Source organism: Hylobates moloch, unplaced genomic scaffold (genome assembly GCF_009828535.3).
Source record: "Hylobates moloch isolate HMO894 unplaced genomic scaffold, HMol_V3 SCAFFOLD_4, whole genome shotgun sequence".
Classification (NCBI taxonomy): Eukaryota; Metazoa; Chordata; class Mammalia; order Primates; family Hylobatidae; genus Hylobates; species Hylobates moloch.
Genome location: NW_026652279.1, coordinates 88,389,929 through 88,413,199, shown reverse-complemented (window position 1 = coordinate 88,413,199; position 23,271 = coordinate 88,389,929). Strand labels below are relative to the sequence as shown.

The 23,271-nt window shown below is 40.6% G+C and overlaps 1 protein-coding gene across 22 annotated transcripts in view; it reads right to left on the bottom strand.

Annotated features, from left to right (window-relative positions):
• Positions 1-6,901, bottom strand: part of N4BP2L2 (NEDD4 binding protein 2 like 2) — a 115,817-nt gene extending 108,916 nt beyond the window's left edge. For 3 of the 22 annotated variants that reach the window (XR_009213191.1, XR_009213192.1, XR_009213193.1), the window contains exons 1-2: positions 6,584-6,782; positions 3,579-4,834 (exon numbers count right to left, since the gene is read on the bottom strand). Coding sequence is in view for 19 of the 22 variants with exons in the window: in XM_058437682.1 (XP_058293665.1) it covers positions 3,579-4,834; positions 6,584-6,622 (1,295 nt within the window). In the remaining 3 variants the exon portion in view is untranslated. Of the gene's footprint in view, positions 1-3,578; positions 4,835-6,421 lie in introns of all 22 variants that reach the window. The other 19 variants (XM_058437682.1, XM_058437683.1, XM_058437679.1 and 16 more) reach the window with 12 other exon arrangements.
• Positions 6,902-23,271: the final 16,370 nt, after the last annotated feature.

The following is a 23,271-nucleotide window of genomic DNA, read 5'->3' as shown; positions in this document are numbered from 1 at the left end:
AACATGAGTATATTTGGAGGGGGACATTATTCAGCCTACCATTGCAAATATCCACAATAATCTGTAAAACAGATGACAACAACAAAAAACTAATTTCTTAAATTCCCTCACTTTTTATTTATTACGGGGTAAGAAAGATCCCACTGTTTTACTCATTCTCTCAAATTACTTTTAAAAACCTCTATTTTCTTCCAGTTTCCTTGTTGGTTTTGTTTTTACTCTTAGTCCTTTATCCATCTAGAAGTTATTTTTGTGAATGATTTAAGACAGGGGCTTTAAATATTTTTCCAGACTGACAATCAAATATCCTATTACCATGTATTGAATATTTTGCCCTACTAATACAAAATGTCATTTCATCAAATATTAAATTCTTTTATATGTAGGTATGTTTCTGGATTCTCTTTTTTTTTTTTTTTAAGAGAGTCTTGCACTGTCGCCCAGGCTGGAGTGCAGTGGTGTGATCTCGGCTCACTGCAACCTCCGCCTCCCGGGTTCAAGCAATTCTCCTGCCTCGGCCTCCCGAATAGCTGCGACTACAGGCACATGCCACCGTGCCCAGCTAATTTTTGTATTTTTAGTAGAGATGGGGTTTCACAATGTTGGCCAGGATGGTCTCGATCTCTTGACCTCGTGATCCACCCGCCTCAGCCTCCCAAAGTGCTGGGATCACAGGGGTGAGCCACTGGCACCTGACCTTTTTTTTTTTTTTTTTTTTAAATAGAGACAGGGTCTATGTTGCCCAAACTGATCTCAAACTTCTGGCCTCAAGTGATGCTCCCCACCTCAGCCTCCCAAAGTGCTGGGATTACAGGTGTAAGCCACCACACCTAGCCTGTTCCTGAGTTCTCTAATTTTATCTATTTGTTCTTTTGCTAATAATTGCAAAGTTTTAATTATAGTAGTTTCTAAATTTTAATAGCTGGTGGGGTAAGTCTCGTTTTTTTAAACTGTCCTTGTTATAGTTACATACCAAACAAACTTTATAAGCTTCTCAAATTCATACAAAAATTCCTTTGGGATTTTGGTTAAAGTTTCACTGAATTTATAAATCAATTAGGGGGAAAAGTGACATCTTTATTGGGCTAACCTACCCATAAACACTCTATGGGCCAAAACTATGGCCAAGGCTATTATGGCCTACTGTCTCTCTCTGAGAATATCATCAGACATCTTGAATACTTACAATGTTAAAGACATGCTGATTGAGATGTGGGCAAAGACTAAATTAAGTAAGAAGAGGACTTGAACACTACCTCCAAAGAATATGAATTCTATCCAACTGCCTACACTCATTACCACATACCAAACATAAACATTACTAATTTTTTTTTTTTTTTGAGACAGGGTCTCAATCTGTCACACAGGCCAGAATGCAATGGCACGATCACGGCTCACTATAGCCTTGGCGGCTCAGCCTCCCAAGTAGCTGGGATACCCAGGTTACCCAGGCTGGTCTTGAACTCCTAGACTCAAGCAACCTGCCTGCCTTGGCCTCCCAAAGTGCTGGGTTTTCAGGTGTGAGCCATCGTGCCCAGCCACTCTTTTAGTTTGGTCCTCCAAATCAGCTCAACTCTGATCTAAAATTGGTAAATTTTCACTCTATTATTTTGTTAAAGCTTGTTTTGAATGTGAACTCCTATATTAAGCCATTCCTCACCTAAGAATATATGACTTTATATCTAATTCCAAATAACCAACACCAGTTCACTCAAAAAGCGCTGACCTAAAGAAGTACAGACCAGGCTCCTTGAAGAGTCACGTATAAGACTACACAACCATTAAGCATCATAGTGAAGGCAAAGGAAAAACATACTATAATTTTATTGCTAGTTTGAGCTCTTACTAGTTTCTGTAACTTCTAAATCACTTAACCTCAACTTCCTTTAGCCTCTGCTCCTTCTATAAAATGAAAAAACAACCCATCGCACAAGATTTTTATATATGAAAATACTCTGTAAATTGTGAATCATAATATGAATGGTACTTGTTGGTACTACATACAACTTTCATTCTTATATATCTATTCTTCAAATAAATATACATATTATATCTAATCACCTCTACCATCTCCCACTACAATGTCTCCTTTAAATTCTATCGAATTTCCACTACTTTATTCATCTTTAATTTCAACATACTCCAATATGTTTTCTCAAATCTAACTTCTCTTCCTTAGGTTTCTTCTATACCCACTCTTGGTCAAGTGGTCCCAACTAGCAGACTCTTTCATCCAGTTTTCAAATTTCAATTATTTATTTTCTCTGATGGTATACCCTAAATCTAGAAGACAGCCCATGTTTGTGAGACCTCACTCCTAACTTCTATTATTACAGAAGTGAAATTTCATCTTCTCTACAAAATCCTCACTAAAGTAAAAGGAATCAAAATACAAAGACCAAAATTTAATTCTGGAATGAATTAATTCATTCACAAAGATCAGTTTATAATCTAGCTTGAAATATCACAAATTAAATCTTTCTCTAGTGTCTTTTCTCTGAAAAAAATGTTTATTTAGGTTTAGATTGCCTTGTTAGTAAATATAAAACATTTGCAGAATGGTTTCTTGGACCTCTCCATCCTCACCCAAACATACCAAAAAATTTTCTTTTTCTCCTTGTCCAGCACAAATCTTCAATCATCTTATATAAACTCAAGATAATTTGTACTGCTTTCTTTACACTATTTTTTCACAACTGCATAAACATATTCAAGTGCATCAATAGTTTAAAAATGTAAGCAAAAAAAAAAAAAGGATTTGAAATATCTTGTAATACAATAAACCACCACCAGTTCTAATGCCAATTCAGGTATTACTCACTTCAAACTCCTGAATTTTAAGAAATCATAAAAGGGTTCCTTCTGCCAATCAATGGTATGAACATGGCACAGTGCTCAACACATTCAAAATTCCTTTCCTTGGGTTATCTCATTTGATTCCCAATTCCAGAAAAAGTAAGTATCATTTATTCCATTAACAGACAGCAAAACTTGCCCAAGGTGAAAAAGTGAAATAACTGGGTCAATACCCAAATTTTCTCTTTTTCTCACCTCCAGCTGAACTTGAAAAACTCAAATTTTCTAACACTGAGTCCAACTTTTCTTGAATAGCTGACTCAAAAGGGTAGGCCAGGACAGTTCTCAAGTAGCATTTGCTTTCATCACTGCCATAATTATACATAGTGTTATCTATTTTTAAAGCCCTTAGCAGAATCTAAATATAAACATATATGCCAATTCTCCTTTCTTCTATCAGAAAATATTTTTAAATAGTTACACTGTCAGATGCTATTCTCAAGTATAGCAAATTAAAGATTTTCTTCTACTAGAAACATAAAAGCATTTGTCAGTGATTACAAGTATCATTATAGTTTTAACATTTTTATTTCATTTTTTAGAGACAGAGTCTCACTATGTTGCCCAGGCTGGTCTCAAACTCCTGAGCTCAAGTGACTGGTCCACCTTGGCCTCCCAAAGTGTTGGGATTACATGCATGAGTCACTGCAGCCGGCGACAAATATCATTTATAATTTTTAAATAATGAATTACCAAGTATTCAGTTGGTATCCTTTACTTACCGAGACAATGTTGTTTTCCCAGAACCAGGCAGACCTCTTAAAAGAATAAGTAACTTCTGCAATTTATTTAAGTTTTCCTCTTGAAACTGCTGGTTCCCAAACCTGTCTGTTCCACTATGCTTGTCCATACAATGATCTTTCCAGCATCTTTCTCTGACTTCACAGAAACCATTACTCACATATCGATCTTGCATACTGCAGCCATTTCCAGAGGGATGAACACTACTCCTGTTGTCACTACACTCAGTATATTCATTGTTCTGATCAAAAGTCATGCAATTCCAGTTAACATGACCATTATTTACATAATATCCATTTTGTATCTGAGAGTCACCTTGGGCTTGGAAAATATTTGATGGTGGATTTGGTGGAGCACTGAATCTTTGAATGTTTAAATGATAGTTCAAACTGGGAAGAGGGGGACCATAGGGCACTATAAAAGGATGTACTGACTGCCATTCAGGCCTGAAAGAAGTAAATGAAGTGTCACAAAATGTAGGTATTACTTGTCCATTGCAGGGATATTTGTCTGGCTCCTTCCCCAAGTTCTGTTGATAATCACAATGTGATGGAATAGCTTTATTACTAAGATCTTTCTTTTCTTCATCAGGTTTTAAGAGACCATTATGACCCTGATAAAATGGAATAAATTGTTCCTGAGAAGGTTCAGATTCTTTACAACTGTTCTCAAAATCATCTTTTTCCTTTTCAAGCTCTTCAATTTCTTTGTAAAACTGGAATAATTCATTGTCAATCTCTGATTTTTCAGAGTTAAATTTCTGTTTCTCTTTTTGTCCTCCTCTGTCATTTATACCATTTAGAGCACCTGCCTCATTCCTCCCTTCATTACGTTTCTTCTTCTCAGGGGGTTTGTAAATGGGTCCTATAAATGCTTTACTTGTGCTATATATCTCATCGTCTGTGGACACTAATGGAGGACGTGCTTCCTGTAAAACCTGTGAATCAATGGATTCAATAACATCTGGTCTATTATCAGGCATCTCATCATGCAAAGGTCTATGCAAATCTGTAGTTTTGGTTTTGTTCTCCTGCAAATAACTATGTCCTCTGACATCAATGATGGTCACAGGGACCCAATCATTTCCAGTTTTCTCTTGGATTCTGTGAAAATCAGCATTACTATGATTGTGAAAAACATACGCCTCTGTAGTTGACTTCAATTTTTTACAGCGTGGTTCACTCGTTACTTCTTCTCTAGGTCCCAAGAATTTACCTTCAATTTCACCATAAGACATCTGAGAAATAAATAAATCATACAATTACTAGCTAAAATATTAAAAATCTAAATAAATGTTTGTTCAAAAACAAGAAATTAAACAAAGACATTTAAATTTGTGATATATTTAATGGTAACAATTTCCCAAAATACCAGTCACTTTTATAACCACTTATTATTTAAGTACAGTCATAATATGGTGGTTTATGGGAGGGATCTCGTTGAATATCCTTTTTAAAAAAAAAAACATATATATATATATATATATCTCAACTTTAAACGATCCATTTCTGAATTTGGAAGACCTAAAAGATGTAAGTATGTCTGTAAAGTTGAATCAGTAATATATATTTTTATGATATACACAATTGTGTATTTAAAAGGAGATTGAAACCGCCAACACCAAATTAACACATACTCAAACTGGCTGTGATACACTGCATCCTAAGCATTTCCTTACTTAAAACCACTGTGTTTTTGAGAGTAAATAGCTCCAATTCTCTCCCAAACCTCAGACAACCAATCTCCTTAGCATCCAAATGTTAGATTAACTGAAGTGCCAGTCTTTGGAGACCCTTTACTGTGAGTAGTTAGTGTAAAAGAGGTTCCTAAATGGGTGTAGTGTGTTCATTTAAAAGGCGGGAAGAGATAACTTAAGTTGCAATGATAATAACGGAAATTTGTTTAATAAAGAAATCTGGTAACTCCCAAAGTTCAAAGCCTTCATCTTTTCTGAATAGTCTATCATGAAAATAAAATTTGCTTCCCTTTAGGCCTGGCAGAGTGGCTCAAGCCTGTAATCCCAGCACTTGGGAGGCTGAGGGGGGCGGACTGCTGCTTAGGAGTTCGAGACCAGCCTGGCAACATGGCCTAACTCCGTCTCTTAACAAAAAAACAATAAATTGGCCGGGCACGGGGGCGCGCACCTGTGGTCCCAGCTACTCGGGAGGCTGCGTGGGAGGATCACTCGAACCCAGGGGGGCGGAGCTTGTGGTGAGCCGAGATGGCGCCACTGCGCTCCAGCCTGGGCGACAGACGGAGACTCCGTCTTGGGGCGGGGGGAGGTGAGGTGAATTGCTTCCCCTGAAATACCTTTGGGACCTCAAAGTACAACCCAGAGGCCTATTCCACCCAATTCTTCATTGTGCCACTCTCTGGTGTTCCTAACACGAGAGAAAAAGAAATGGACAAAAACGCGAACTACAGAATGATGCAAGTAGGCCACAGAGCTGGAGGAAGACAACTGCGGAGAACGCCAAAAGGCCTCCTCTCGGTTTCTCGTTTCCTCATTCGAAATGTGTCAGAAAAGTCCCGAAGAAAAGCAACCGGGTTGCGTTAATAAACAGCGTGATCTATACACTATCCGAGCCCCATGCCTCCAGACTTCCAGAGTGAGCGACCCGGGCAAAAGTGCGTCACCCAGCTTTTTTGTCCCAATGGAGACATGCTCAGGTCCTGTCCAGGAATTCTGGAGGTCTCTGAGGCGCAAAAGTTCACACAGAGCTTGCTTCTACGTTTACAGCTAATCTAAAGGGTCCAGTCAAGAAGTGAAAGCGAAAAACACCACCACCGCCCCACCCTCACCTAAAACGGGGTGTCTGCTCACCTTACTCCACCCCTACGCATTGACCTTTACCTCCCAATAAAACCTTCTTTTAGGAAGACACGAACCTCTGTGAAGGTGAAAGAAAAGCGGAGACACAGCACTAAAGCCGAGGTCTGGAGGGACTAAAAGCCCACCTCTCAGAATCGCGGTAACAAACCTCACCTCCGTACGCAAGATGGCGGTCACCTCTCGGTTACCCATGCCAAAACTGGGCGTTTGCGCCAGGCATTGTGGGAATTGAAGTCCGACGTTCACAGCGGCTCCGTAAACCTCACGGCATGGAGACTAGGTCTCCCAGAATCCATGGCGTGACAAACGCACTAATTTGGCAACAAAAGTAGACCGGAATTAGTTCCTAGATCTGGAGCAGGGAAGTTATCTAAAAACACCAACTTTCGTTAAAAGAAAGCAGCGACCTCCTCTGGCGTTTATCCCCGAAGGAAAAAGGAATTTGAGAACCTGGCGCCCCCAAATAGATGTATAATCGGCTCTCAGTGCATGCTTCTTAGAGCTTTCTAGAAGACAAAGAACCAGCTGACTTTTCCAACGGAACTCCACAGTTGGTACCACAAATTTGGATTCCGGTCGTTTCTACGAAAGACCACCTGACGTAATTTTAGGCTCATGCTTTTCTGTGGAAGGAAAGAATTACTGCGGCGCAGGTCCCCAGTAACAGATAAAAATACTTATGAACAAAATCGTTTAGTGTCATGTCGCTGTTTTGTTTTTGGAAATACAGACTAATCACTGAGCTTTCCCATTAAAAGAGTCAATATGTGCAAAGCACGTAGAACAGCGAGCTCCTGTTAAGAATAAGCGCTGTGTAAGTGTTTGTTGCATTAAAAATAAATACAAACGAAACAACTGGCAGTCCTCAACTGAGGGCTCCTTTTCTCTTCCCACCACCTCTCCAACCCCTCCTCCCTCCATTGGTTCCCCATCCCCCATAATTTCAGGTCCTTGCAAGGAAAACTTAACATCTCTTCATATTTAAATAATTCTTTCTATAGATATGTACCCTTTTCCATCCCCAACGTGAAAACAATTTCATTTGTTGTTAAAGTTACAGTCTGGAATATATACATTTGATTATTTAACTAACAGCCTTGTAATCAAGAGTGTTCACCAAAGCAACCCATTTTCTTACAAAGAAAAATCTATCTCAAATACAGATTTCTACTACGACCTTTGTCTCCTCATAATTAAAGTCATGCATCCTACTTTGAAACAACCACATTTACGTGAGGTTGTGGCGTTCTCAGTGTGTTACATCCGCAGGCACACTATGCTCATTATAAAATAATATTATTCTTTGTCACCCCATCAAGGTATTGTCCTGTTTCTCCATGGCATATTTTCCCCCTTAAAACTAATAATCAGCCGGGCGCGGTGGCTCACGCCTGTAATCTCAGCACTTTGGGAGGCTGAGGTGGGCGGATCACCTGAGGTCAGGAGTTCGAGACTAGCCTGGCAAACATGATGAAACCCCATCTCTACTAAAAATACAAAAATTAGCCGGGCATGGTGGCAGGCACCTGTAATCCCAGCTACTCGGGAGGCTGAGGCAGAAGAATCGCTTGAACCCGGGAGGCAGAGGTTGCAGTGAGTCGAGATCAGGCCATTGCATTCCAGCCTGTGTGACAAGAGCCAGACTCCATCTCAAACAAAAAAAAACAAAAAAACAAACAACAAACAACAACAACAACAAAAACTAATAAGCAATCTGTGAGGTTATACTTTGAGACCAAGCAAATATCCTGCACCTAATCAAACTTTACCTTACGGTTCAGATTCCATAAATGTCGGGATTTTTTTTTTCCCACCTCCTTCAAGCCTTCCACATTTGTCAATCCAAATGCTGCTATACAGCAGAACCCTACTTATTTATTTATTCACTATCAGTATGAATTTATGGATTCCTTTTGTTCAGGGGGTTATACTCCATTGCTCTCCTTACTTATTTACTATTACTAGACTATTTTTAGGATGGTTTTAAATGCACATAAAAATTGAGCAAATGGTAGAGTTCCCATGTAACACACACACACACACACACACACACACACACACACGGTTTCCCTTATTACTAACCTCTTACATTGTTACAACTAATTACCTAACATTGTTACATTAACATTAACTTGTTATAACTTATTAGTTATAATAACATAATATGTAACATTAAGTTATATATCAGTTATATATTAGTTACATAACTTATTCATTATTCAAATTTCCTTCATTTTTACCTAAATGCCCTCTCTGTTCAAGGGTTCTATCCAGGATACCACCTTACATTTAGTTATCATGTTTCCTTAGGCTCCTTTTGGCTGCGACAATTTCTTAAATTTATTTTTTAATATCTTAAGCTTATTTTTGATGACCTTGACTTTTTTTTTTTTTTGAGACAAAGTCTCACTCTGTCTCCCAGGCTGGAGTGCAGTGGCACCATCTTGGCTGCCTGCAACCTCTGCTTCCCAGGTTCAAGAGATTCTCCTGCCTTAGCCTCCTGAGTAGCTGGGACTACAGGTGCCCACCAACAGGCCTGGCTAAGTTTTGTATTTTTAGTAGAGACGGGGTTTCACCATATTGGTCAGGCTGGTCTGGAACTCCTGAGCTTAAGCGATCCACCCGCCCCTACATCCCAAAGTGCTGGGATTACAGGTGTGAGCCACAGCGCCTGGCCGTCCTTGATAATTTTGAGGAAAACTGATCAGGTATCTTGTAGCATGCTCTTATATTGGGATTTGTTGGATGTTTTTTGCAGCCTCCAGAACTGTGAGAAATAAGTTTGTTATTTGTTATTATTTTTATTTATTTATTGAGACAAGGTCTTGCTCTGTCACCCAGGCTATAATGTAATGGCACAATCACGGCTCACTGCAGCCTCAACCTCCTGGTCTCAGGTAATCTTCCCACCTCAGCCTCCTGAGTAGCTAGGACCATTGGCATGCGTCACCATGCCCTGCTAATCTTTGTACTTTTTGTAGTGATGGGGTTTCACCATTTTGCCCAGGCTAAATTTTTCCTCCTTGTAAATTACCCAGTCTCTGCTATTTCTTTTCTTTTCTTTTTTTGAGAGGGTTTCACTGCCGCCAGGTGGGTTCGTGGGCACTCGGTTTACAAGAACTCCTTCGAGATTCGTGCTGGGATTACAAGCGTGAGCCACCACGCCCGGCCTTCTTTTCTTTTCTTTCTTTTTTTTTTTTTGGCCACTTCTGCTAGGGTGTTTGTTTGTTTGTTTGTTTTGAGGCAGGATCTCACTCTGTCACCCAGGCTGGAGTACAGTGGTGCCATCACAGCTCACTGCAGTCTCAATCTCACGGGCTCAAATGACCTTTCCCCACTCAGCCTCCCAAGGTAGTAGCTGGGACTACAGGTATGTACCACCATGCCCAGACAATTTTTGTATTTTTCGTAAAGACAGGGTCTCCCTATGTTGCCCAGGCTGGTCTTGAATTCCTGGCCTCAAGTAATATTCCTGCCTTGGCTTCTCAAAGTGCTGGGATTACAGGCATGAGCCGCCAAGCCCAGCAGAATGTGCTACTTTTTATAGGAGCACAAAGAAACTAAGATAGGGTGTTCTACTCCTCCTCCTTTAGGGTGGAATATTGTAGGGGAGGGAAAAATATTTTGCTTCGACCCTTTGGTTCTCAGCTGAAACTCTGTAACTAAAGAAAATTATACAGATTTATTTAACATACGTTTTAGATGACATGTTGGCCAGGATGGTCTCGAACTCGTGGCTTCAAGTGATCCACCCGCCATGGCCTCCCCAAAGTGCTGGGATTACAGGCAAAAGCCACTGTGCCTGGCCAACCAAATGGTTTTCGACAAAGGTACCAAGAGCATACATTGAGCTCAAGCCATCTTCCTCTTTGATAAATGATGCTGGGAAAACCAAATATCCATATGCAGAAGAATGAAACTAGACCCCCATGTCTCGCTATATACAAAAGCCAACTCAAAGTGGATTGAAAACCTGCACATAAGACCTTAAACTAGAAAACTGCTAGAAGAAAGTGTAGGGAAAACACCACAGAACATTGGCCTAAGCAAAGATTTTATGGCTAAACCCTCAAAACACAGGGGACAAACTAAAAAAAGGCAAGTGGGACTTAATTAAACTAATATCCAGAATATACAAGGAACACAAACAGTAGCAAAAACAAACAAATAAAACAAAAAAATTTATCAATCTCATTTAAAAAATGGGTAAAGGATCTAATTAGACGTTTCTTTTTCTTTTTTGGGGGCAGTCTTCTTCTATCACCCAGGCTGGAGTTCGGTGGCACGATCTTGGCTCACTGCAACCTCTGCCTCCTGGATTCAAGTGATTCTCCTGCCTCAGCCTCTTGAGTAGCTGAGATTACAGGCATGTGCCACCATGACCAGCTAATTTTTGTATCTTTAGTAGAGACAGGGTTTCACCATGTTGGCCAGGATGGTCTCAATCTCTTGACCTCGTGATCTGCCTGCCTCGGCCTCCCAAAGTGCTTGGATTACAAGTGTGAGCCACCGCGCCCCACCAGACATTTCTTAAAAGAAGATACACAAATAGCCAACACTTAATAGGGACAAAGACAGTCTCTTCAATAAACGGTGTTGGGAGGCCTGATGTGATGGCTCACATCTGTAATCCCAGCACTTTAAGAGGCTGAGGTGGCGCCAGGCACGGTGGTTTATGCCTGTAATCCCAGCACTTTGGGAGGCCAAGGCGGGCAGATCACCTGAGGTCAGGAGTTCAAGACCAGCCTGGCCAACATAGTGAAACCCCATCTCTACTGAGCATACAAAAATTAGCCAGGCATGGTGGCAGGCACCTGTAACCCCAGGTACTCAGGAGGCGAAGGCAGGAGAATCACTTGAGCTTGGGAGGCAGAGGCTGCAGTGAGCCCCGATCAAGCCACTGTACTCCAGCCAGGGCAACAAAGCAATCCTCCATCAAATAAATAAATAAATAAATAAATAAATAAATAGATAAATAGATAAATAGATAAATAGATAAATAAATAAATAAATAAAGCAAGCAAGCCAGGACGCCCCCTGAGGTTTAGTCTGTGTTTGCATGTGCCCACTTCCTCCTTTGACTTTCTCTGATGTATTTTGATGCAGTACAAAAACTCTCACCAGAAGTTGTGCAGATGCTTCTTGTACAGACTGCAGAAACGTGAGCTAAATTAACTTCCTTTCTCTACAAATTACCCAGCCTCAGTCTCAGATATTCCCTTATAGCAACACAAAATGGACTAAGTCCACAGTGTCATTAAGTAGGAAAAGAAAAGCTAGCAAGAGAAATAGGCCATGTAGTGAGTAAAGGGGGTAAGTATTGATGAATTCAATTTTGTACATGGTACATACTATTTGCCTAGAAGATCACCAAATGGTAGTGTTGGGGATTTGTCTGAATTTAAGAGAGGGGTTGGAGATGAAGGTGTTGGGAGTTTTTAGTGTGGAAGAACTAGTTGAAGCCTTGGGCTTAGCCAGACTGATTCAAGGAGAATATGAAGATTACGTAAGAAAACTAGAAGACTGAGATAAAATTTCTCAAGATCACCGATATTGAACAAGCAGGAAAGAAGAGGAGCCTGCAAAAAAGAATAGAGAGGTGGGAAATGAAAGTATCAAAAAGAAGGTGATGACCAAGAGCGTTAAATGCCCCAGGGAGAGGGGGACAACTAGGTATCCAAGGAACTGGAGGCGAGGAGCTCACAGCAGGCATTAGTAAGGGCAGTTTCCACGGCATGGTGGGAGTTGGAAGCCTCATTAAAGTAAGGTCTAACTGTGAGTAAGAAGTGGGTTTTTTACAGCATGGTTATGAGATTGTTATGACGTCTGTAATATCACAGATACATAATTTTTTATATAGACAATATCATATGTAAATGTGTGTTAAAGCCACATGGTAGATGCAGCTAGCATTCTAATCAGTCATTTATATGGGGAGCAGGAGACAGTCAGCTAGCCTTATATCAAAAAGACTATGTTCCAGAGGGAGTACAACCACCCCTTTAGCTATTTATACCTCCATCAACACTACTTTGCTCATTAATGTCATAAATGACTTTTCAAAACTAATGGCTTGTAAATATCATGGACATAAGAAATGGATTCTCACTGGTGAAATTAAAAGTATTCAAGTTAGGCCAGGCGCGGTGGCCCACGCTTGTAATCCCAGCACTTTGGGAGGCCGAGGAGGGCGGATCACGAGGTCAGGAGATCGAGACCACGGTGAAACCCCGTCTCTACTAAAAAATGCAAAAAATTAGCCAGCCGTGGTGGCGGGCGCCTGTAGTCCCAGCTACTCGGAGAGGCTGAAGCAGGAGAATGGCGTGAACCCGGGAAGCGGAGCTTGCAGTGAGCTGAGATTGCGCCACTGCACTCCAGCCTGGGCGACAGAGCGAGACTCCATCTCAAAAAAAAAAAAGTATTCAAGTTAAAATATTTTGGAGACACTCCCTCCCTTTACTGAACAAATGATAAGAACAGAATGGGCCGGGCGCGGTGGCTCACGCCTGTAATCCCAGCACTTCGGGAGGCCGAGGCGGGAGGATCACGAGGTCAGGAGATGGAGACCATCCTGGCTAACACGGGGAAACCCTGTCTCTACTAAAAATGCAAAAAATTAGCCGGGCGAGGTGGCGGGCGCCTGTAGTCCCAGCTACGCAGGAGGCTGAGGCAGGAGAATGGCGTGAAACCCGGGGGGCGGAGCCTGCAGTGAGCCAAGATGGCGCCACTGCACTCCAGCCCGGGTGAAACAGTAAGACTCCTTCTCAAAAAAAAAAAAAAAAAAAAAAAAGAATGAAGACTGTAGCCCACACCTGTTGAGATGACATTCAACCATAAGTAGGAATTGTGGTCCTCTGATGTCAACTATGAAAACTATAGCATCTGCTTAAAAAGAACCTTTCATGCAACATAGAAGTCAGAGTACTAAAAGGACAAAGAACGGTCATCAGGCTTACTAAGTAGGCTCTATAAGCTATTCTGTGCCTGCTTGCTAAATGTTTGATATATCTGTAAGTGAGAAAGAAACTTGCTCTCAAGGTTGCTGGGAGAAGGTTTTTTTTACTTGATTCTAATAACTGAAGGCAATTGTTGTCTATCAAAAAATAATTGTAAGAGTTGGGTTAATAAATCTGCATGGTCAGCTCACAATAAAAATAATGAAGAGAGATGGGGCTTTGGCAGAAGATTTTAAGGCTATCTGTCTGTGTTCTTGGCTGCTTTGCTTTATCTGAGGTGTCATGGCCTTACCAGCCTAAAAGGCATAACCTGTTCACATTTGATAGATGATTGATTTTATCATTGCTTAGATGACAGACAACCAAAACTTTATAATTTATTCCCCCAAGGATGAGATCCCAAGAGTTAAAAAGTGATAGCAACAGCTGAATTACACTTTTACAGCTGGCTAAAATGATAAATATGATGTTATGTTTATTTCACCACAATAAAAAAGTGATAGATCAAAGACCTAAGTATCAGACCTAAAATTACAAAAATCTTAGAAAATATGGGTGAAAAGCTTCATAATGTTGGTTTTGCCAATGATTTCATAGATGTGACACTAAAAGCACAGTCAACAAAAGAAAAAAACAGGGGCTGGTCACAGTGGCTCACACCTGTAATCCCAGCACTTTGGGAGGCCAAGGTGGGTGGATCACCTGAGTTCAGGAGCTCGAGACCAGCCTGGGTAACATGGTGAAACTCCAACTCTACTAAAAATACAAAAATTAGCCAGGCATGGTGGCGGGCGCCTATAGTCCCAGCTACTTGAGAGGCTGATGCACAAGAATCGCTTGAACCTGGGAGGTAGAGTTTGCAGTGAGCTGAGATTGTGCCACTGCACTCCTGCCTGGGTGACAGAATGAGACCCTGTTTTGCACTCCTGATTGGGTGACAGAGTGAGACCCGTTCCAAAAAGAAAAAGAAAGAGAAAAAGAAAAAATAGGTAACTTAGGCTACATCAAAATTTAAAACTTCTGTGTATTGAAGGACAATCAATGGAGTGAAAGGGCAACCCATGGAAATTTGGGAAAAATATTTGCAAATCATATATCTGATAAAGGGTTAATATTTAGAATGTATAAAGAACTGCTACAACTCAATAATAGCAACAAAACAACAACACAAACAATTTGATTAAGACATGGACAACGCTGGGCGTGGTGGTTCACACCTGTAATCCCAGCACTTTCAGAGGGAAGGCAGGAGGATCTCTTGAGCCGAGGAGTTCGAGACCAGCCTGGGCAACATAGTGAAACTTAGACACTTTGTCTCTACAAAAAAAATAAAATAAAATTAGCCGGGTGTGGTGGTGCATGCCTGTAGTCCCAGCTACTTGGGAGGCTGAGGTGGGAGATGGGAGGATTTGCTTGAGCCTGGGTGGTAGAGGCTGCAGTGAGCTGAGATCATGCCACTGGATTCCAACCTGGATGACAGGAAAAAAAAAAAAAAAAAAAATATATATATATATATATATATATATATATAATTTTGTATAGTTTCTTTGGAGAAATGTCTCCAAATGCGCAAGGTCTTGACTATGTCTTCATACTTGCCCATGGCCTTTGTATGTCTTTATATGGGCAAGGTCTTGAGTAGACATTTCTCCAAATAAGAAATAGAAATGGCCAATAAGAACATGGAAAGATGCTCAGCAGACATCACAACTATAATGAGATATCACCTCACACCCATTAGGATGGCTGCTATCAAAATAAAATTTTTTAAAAACCCAGAAAATAACAAGTGTTGGTGAGGATGTAGAGAAATTGGAACCCTTGTGTATTATTGGTGGGAATGTGAAATGGTGCAGTTACTGTGGGAAATAGCATGGTGCATCATCAAAAAAATGAAACATAGAGTTACTATGTGATCCAGTTCCGCTTCTGGGTATATACCCAAAAGAGTAGAAAGCAGGGTCTCACAGAGATATCTGAACACCCATGTTTATAGCAGTATTATTCTCAATAGACAAAAGGTAGAAATAACCCTAGGACACATTGGCAGATGAATGTGTAATAAACCTAATGTGCTATTAACATGCAATGGAATATTCTCAGCCTTAAAAAGGAAGGAGGCCAGATGCTGTGGCTCATGCTGAAATCCTAGCACTTTGGGAGGTTGTGGCACAAGGATCACTTGAGCCCAGGAGTTGGAGACCAGGCTGGGGAATGGAGCGAGACCTTATATCAAAAATTAAATTAAAAGGAAGGAAATCTTATCACATGCCATAATATGGATGAACCTTGAAGACATTGTAGTAAAATAAGCCAGTCACAAAAAGACAAATGCTGCCTAAAATAGCCAAACTTATAGAAACAGAAAGTAGAATGGTGGTTGCCAGGGACTGAGGGAAGGAGGAAATGGGAAGTTGTTACCTAATACGTACAGAATTTCAACTTCGCAAGATAAAAATTCTAGAGATTGGTTGCACAGCAATGTGAAATGTATTTAACACTACCGAACTGTATACTTAAAAATGATCAAGATGTTAACTTTTTTTTTTTTTTTTTTGAGACGGAGTCTCACTCTATCGCCCAGGCTGGAGTGCAGTGGCGCAATCTCGGCTCACTGCAAGCTCCGCCTCCCGGGTTCACGCCATTCTCCTGCCTCAGCCTCTCCGAGTAGCTGGGACTACAGGCGCCCGCCACCACACCCGGCTAATTTTTTGTATTTTTAGTAGAGACGGGGTTTCACCATGGTCTCGATCTCCTGACCTCGTGATCCGCCCTCCTCGGCCTCCCAAAGTGCTGGGATTACAAGCGTGAGCCATCGCGCCCGGCTGATGTTAACATTTTTATGTGTATTTTACCCAATTTTTTTTTACAAAGTCATAGTGACAGGGAGATCCAGTAGTAGAAAGATAGATATTTTCAAGTACTTGAATAGAAAGAAAATTCTTTGAAGGAAACTAAATGAAAAAAAAAAAGGATTACATGTAACAATTTTTTTTTAGCTGAAAACATTGGGAAAAATATTGCTGCAGAGATTATTAGAGAATATTTTCTGCTCCTGACATGTCTCTTCTGTTAACTTTCCTGGATAAGGGGATAAGGAGGCTGCCCAGTCCAGGAAATCTTGGGGTTCCACTGTCTTTAAGGCAGTGATGTTGGCGTCTCTTCTGATATTTTACTTCACAGGATGGTTCACAGAGTGTAGCCGCCTGCAACTCCTAGCAGTAAAGAAGATAAATGCTGCTCAAGGTGGCTTTGCCTTGAGGCATGTGTTATAAGTTACTCTTAAGAATCGAATTTCACACTTTTCCTTAAATGTCATGAGAATGAGAATCTTAAAAGCAGGAAAAATTATCAATCATCAGTAAATATGAAAAGTATTTTCATTTGATCAAAAGGCAAGCTTATGACGGTTTTCTTCCAGCCCATTCTTGGACACCACAAATTGGGCTGGCTTCCTGAATGTGCACCCCATTTTCAGCTCAGAGACCTGTGCTCCAAAGGATAAATACACAAGTGTCTTTGCTTTATGGATTTTCCTGTTAACAATTATAGGGGAAACAAAATGTACCAAGAGGACAATTCCAGATGTTTCACATTTCGACAGTGTCACAGCAATGTCCCTTCTCCTGTGCAGTTACAGTGCCCCCACAGCAATGGCCACAGGATTATCTCAGCCCTGTCAGTTTCCCCTGGAATACCCAGGTTGTCAGGTGGGCAGGCCTCATTTGTCCTTGACTTCTGCCCAACACAGATATCAGAAGTGGGAATTTCTACAAAGAAGTTGGTCATCAAGTCATGGTGAAATGTACTTCCCAGCACCAAAGGACTGGAATGGCAAATGTATGGTGTAATCTCATTTTGTGAAAGGAAGGAGGAAAAGGAAAAAGAAGAAGCAAGGAAGAAACATCATATATGTGTGTATATATTTGTAGAAACTTGAACAGTGATGTGGAAGTAGACATTCCATGACGCAAACAGTACTTGCCTCGAGAGGAGTTTAGTGTGGTGAGGACTGGCAGGGAGGTGATTAACTTTTTCTTTATGTATCTCTGTATTTTTGACTTGTTACAAGAATATATTAAATGCATTTTTACAAGTTCAATTCTATTCTATAGCATTGTTTTATAGTGATTGGATGAAAATTATTATACTATTTTTAACATGAACACATGCAAATCCTCCTAAAGTTAAATTTATTCACTTATTCTCTGCAAGACATACTTCTACATCAAGTTTAGAATCAGTATCATTTATGGCTAAAAGTGTGGATTCCAAAGGCAGATTGCCTGGATTCAAATTCAGTCTCTCTCTCCTACTGGGTATATGACCTTCAGCAAAGTACAAATCCTTCTGAGCCTTGGTTTTTTAGCTTGTATAATGGAAATGATAATAGTTCTACTTCACAGGACTGCTCAGGAGATTTAATGAATCAAATATGTAGTGCATTTAGAATAGTGTCTGGCAAACTATATGTTAGTTATTTTTAAGTTTTCTGTGTGGAGAACCCATCATTTATGAATGTAGATTATAGAAGCTGAGGTTTTTGCAATATTTTTTATTGCCACAGGGCTAAAAATCTCCATAGTAATATACTTGTACAAAATGCACATAAAATGCTATGTACTATGAATTTTAAGTAACAATTATACTAAAACCTTGAATATTTACTAGGATGTTTAAATTATAATAAAATAAGATTTTCAGATTATAGTGCATGTATAATAAATATGGAGAAAGGAAGACAGCAAATACACCTTTACATGAAAATCAAAGCTGTCACAAGGGCTGGGTGTGATGGCTCATGTCTGTCATCCCAACACTTTGGGAAGGCAAAGTGGGGGATCCTGTGAGCCCAGGAGTTCAAGACCAGCCTGGGCAATAGAGTGAGACCCTGTCTCTATAAAAAATTTAAAAACTCACCAGGCATAGTGGCATGGACCTGTAGTCCCAGCTACTTGGGAGGCTTGTTGGGAGATCACTTGAGCCCAGGAGGGACTCTGCAGTGAGCTGTGATTGCACCAGTGTACTCCAGCCTGGGCAACAGAGCAAGACTCTACTTCAAAAATAAAACAGGCCAGGCACAGTGGCTCACGCCTGTAATCCCAGCACTTTGGGAGACCAAAGTGGGCAGATCACTTGAGGTCAGGAGTTCAAGACCAGCCTGGCCAATATGGTGAAACCCCGTCTCTACTAAAAATACAAAAAAATTGGCTGGGTTTGGTGGCAGGTGCTTGTAATCCCAGCTACTCAGGAGGTGGAGGCAGGAGAATCTCTCGAACCTGGGAGGCGGAGGTTGCAGTGAGCCCAGATCACACCATTGTGCTCCACTCCAGCCTGGGCGTTGCAGTGAGACTCCATCTCAAAAAAAAAAAAAAATTAAACAAAACAAAAATCTGTCACAAGAAAACACCAATGGGTGCTTAAGGATTATAAATGTGTCCAGAGCTTTTCTGGCTGATGTGGGATGAGCCGTAGGGGATTCTGGTGGGTACAGAGATGTGGATGTGCTGAGGAGGTGATAGTGGGTAGGTTTGGTGCTACCTTCTAGAACACTTCACCACACTCTTCTCCACAACTATAAGGGTGGAAACAGGCATTTAACACAACTAGGCAAAAGACATTGCTCATAGACTATTCTTTCCTCCATGAAGTAAACAGGTCTTTCCACCCCGACTTTTTTCCCAATTTTTGTGGGTTTTTTTGTTTTAATTTTTAATTATTTATTTATTTTGTTTGTTTGTTTGTTAGTCTTTCCCATTTAGATAATGTCCTTGGGAACATGGCTTTTCTTTCTCTCTCTGTCTCTCTCTCTCACTTTTCTTCTTTTTTTTTTTTGAGACAGAATCTTGCTCTGTCACTCAGGCTGGAGTGTAGTGGTGCGATCTCGGCTCATGGCAACCTCTGGCTCCCAGGTTTATGTGATTCTCCTGTCTCAGCCTCCTGAGTAGCTGGGACTACAGGCGCCTGCCACCATGTCTGGCTAATTTTTTTTTTTTATTATTAGACATGGGGTTTCACCATGTTAAACAGGCTGGTCTCGACCTCCTGACCTCAAGTGATCCACCCACCTCTGCCTCCCAAAGTGTTGGGATTACAGGCGTGAGCCACCACTCCCAGCCACTTTTCTCTTCTTCACCCTCGCCTCTTCACCATGACCTTTCCTTCATCTTCCCCATGCTTGATCTTTCTACAGCATTTATCACTCCAAACAACAGGGTCAACCGCCACTGCCTCCTCTCCCTGACACGCCCTTCTAAGGCACTTCACTGCACTTATCTTCCTATTTCTTACTCCGTACAGTGGATCTCCAGATCCCCTCATCTTTGAACAGAGGGTCTATGGACTGAATATGTCCCCTCCCAAACTTATAAGTTGGAACTTAATCATCAATGTGATCATATTAAGAAGTGGGGCATTTAGGGAGCAATTAAGTCATGAGGGCAGAGTCCTCATGAATGGTATTAGCGCCCTTATAAAAGATGTGCAAGGGAGGTGTTTACCTCTTCCACCATGTGAGGACACAGCTAAATGGCACCATACATGAACCAGGAAACAGGCTCTTGCTAGACGCTGAATCTGCTGGTACCTTGATCTTGAACTTCCTAGCCTCTGGAACCATGGGAAGTAAATTTCTATTATTTATAAACACCCAGTGTAAAGTATTTTGTCATAGCAGCCCAAACAGACTAAGACAAGAGGCACACAGAAGCTTAATCTTTTTAAAATGTTTTATTTATTTAATATTTAAACATATATACACACACTCACATCATTTAAAACTCAAAGATACAAAAGGGTATTCTGCAAAAAGTCCCTTTTTACCCCAGCCTCTCCTGAAAGCAACTGTGCTGCTTCCAGAGACATTTTATATATGTATATGCATATGCCTACATATTGTATGTCTGTATGTATACACATTCATATGTATAATATGCATGTGCTATTTTCCTCTTTTTTTCACATAGTAGCATCAGTACATCCTGTTAAGCATCTTGCTTTTCTTAAATAACAATGTAACTCTAAGATCATCCTATATACATGCAGAAAGAACTTCCTCATTCTTTTTTACTACTGCACAGTATTCCACTGTGTGAATATATCACAATTGTTTAGTAAGTCCTCTATTGATGATCATTTAAGTTGTTTCTAATCTTTTGTTCTTACAAATATGTCAAAATACAGTTCTGAGGTTCCTGTTTTTCTCATTCCATATCTCCCTTCCCACTTTCCCCACCGACCAAACATCTCATTCAATTATGGCTTTACTGATCACCAGGCACTAGACAACTGACAACCAATTTATATCCTGCTCTGTTCTCTTTTATAAGCTCAAGTCCCACATTCCCAACTGCCTATAGAAGAAGAATCAACTCCCCCAGACTAAGCATATCCAAAGTGAAAAAATAATCCTCCCCTCCCACTCTGTCCTGCTTGTGCTAATTTTATCTGGGATGCATAGCACTTATTCACAATTCCCCTCACTTATTCATACTCACTCATGCTGCTGCTGTTGCCTTGTTTTCAATGTCCCCATATACAGTCCACAACCACCTACCGTCCCAGAAACAAGAAACTAGAGTTGTATGGTTATGCATGGAGATAATCAAGAGCTCATCAGATTGCATGCATGAGCACCCATCTTGAAGTGCCATTTGAGCACCTCATGCCCATCTCATCACTGAGAACCTTCAAAAAGTGTTCTTGCATGTTTCATACAGATTCACTCATCTTTCATTTCCTTCAGTTTTAGAGACCTAGCCAAGCTAAGGGAATAAATCAAAATCAACTGATAACAAGGGTGAGGTTTCTCAAACTGAAACATCCTGTTAATGTGGGGTAAGACCACCTCCATAGGTGGTCTTCAGGTATAAGGCCATGAGTCTTCAGGTACAAGGCCTAACACCTGTGGCACGTAGTGATGCAGCATTTTTCTCTTATAGTCCTCGGAAATAGAAAGTTTGTTCAAGAGACAATGGATGTGTTCACTGCAGTAGAATGTTACAACAAAGTAAATGAGAACAATAACCCTAGGACAGGGAGGCTACTGCTCACTGCTCAAGCATCTGCAGCATACTCGTGAGGGGACACATTGAGTCAGCAGAGAGACATTTCCCAAAATAAACATGGAGGGAAATATAGATGGAGGAGTCATAGTGTGGAGGCTAAAGTGACTCCATCTTGGAAGCTAATCCACCATGTTGACTTCTGATTAACCCTAGTCCCTGGAATGCCTCTCAAATTTCCATTTTATCTATTGTTCTTTGTGTAAGAACATATGCCTACCATAAATCCTGCCTTTTGGTCAAATTATACACCTGCCTTTCTTCATGGTGTATAATCCCTGGTTCTGGGGGATAATGGTGTGGAGATCTACCTGTTTCACAGCTTCCTAAGACCAGGCTTCTGTCCCTAAGTTCCCAAATAAAGTCACCTTATAACAAGTGGGATTTGTCTGCCTCCTTCTTTGGTTTACTGGCTCCTTCTACATTTGGAGGTCGATTTGCATATATAGCTTTTTCATAAAACACACATGAAAGCAGAAAGACCCAGTGCTGGACACCTAGAGCTAGAAACCTTAGCTCTAGGTTTTTAAGCTCTAGAGCTTATATATCTTAAATAAGGTCATCATTGTGGAAAACAATGTGGCAATTCCTCAAAGACCTAAAAACAGAAATACCGTTTGACCCAGCAATTCTACTACTGAGTATATACCTGAAGGAATACAAGTTGTTCTATTATAAAGACACATGCATGTGTATGTTCATTGCAGCTCTATTTGCAATAGCAAAGATATGGAATCAACGTAAACGCTTATCAGTGATAAAGAAAATGTTGTACATATACACCATGGAATACTAATGCAGCCATAAAAAATGAGATCATATCCTTTGCAGGGACCACGATGAAGCCTGAGCCATTATCCTTAGCAAACTATTGCAGGAACAGAAAACCAAATACACATGTTCTCACTTATAAGTGGGAGCTAAATAATGAGAACACATGGACACATAGAGGGGAACAACACACGCTGGGGCCTACCGGAGGGTAGAGAGTGGGAGGAGAGAGAGGATCAGGAAAAATAACTAATGGATACTAGGCTTAATACCTGGGTGATGAAATAATCTGTGCAACAAACCCACACGACACAAGTTTTCCTATATAACAAATCTGCACCTGCACCCCTGAACTTAAAGTTAAAATAAATAAATAAATATATTATATTATATATATACACAAACACACATATGGTTGTTTAACTTTACATCTTCCACAACTGAATATAAACATATTACATGAAGAATTTAGTTTCTGGAGAATTCTGTACAGGGATCTCTAGCTCAGATAAATGTAAACTCTAGCATCTGGCCTCCAGTTTGAAACGGAAAACAGGAATGATGCTGTATTAGACCGTTCTCACACTGCTATAAAGAACTGCCCGAGACTGGGTAATTTAGAAACGAAAGAGGTTTAATTGACTCACAGTTCAGCATGGCTGGGGAGACCTCAGGAAACTTATAATCATGGTGAAAGGTGAAGGGGAAGCAAGTCACCTTCTTCACAAGGTGGTTGGAGAGAGAAATGCTGAGAGAAGGGGAAAGAGCCCCTTATAAAACTATTAGAACTTGAGAAAACTCACTCACTATCAGGAGAACAGCATAGGACACAAAGCCTAACCAATATCAGGTGCCATGGATGGACCAGACACTTTGAGGAATTTTTTGGAAGGTATGAAGCTGATAAGATGGACCAAACTTTACTTCATAGAGTTAATAAAACTGTACAATAAACTGCATGTATTTTAAAGTCTATGATTTATTTTATTTTATGTATTTTAGAGACAAGGTCTCACTCCATCACCCAGGCTGGAGTGCAGTGGTGCGATAA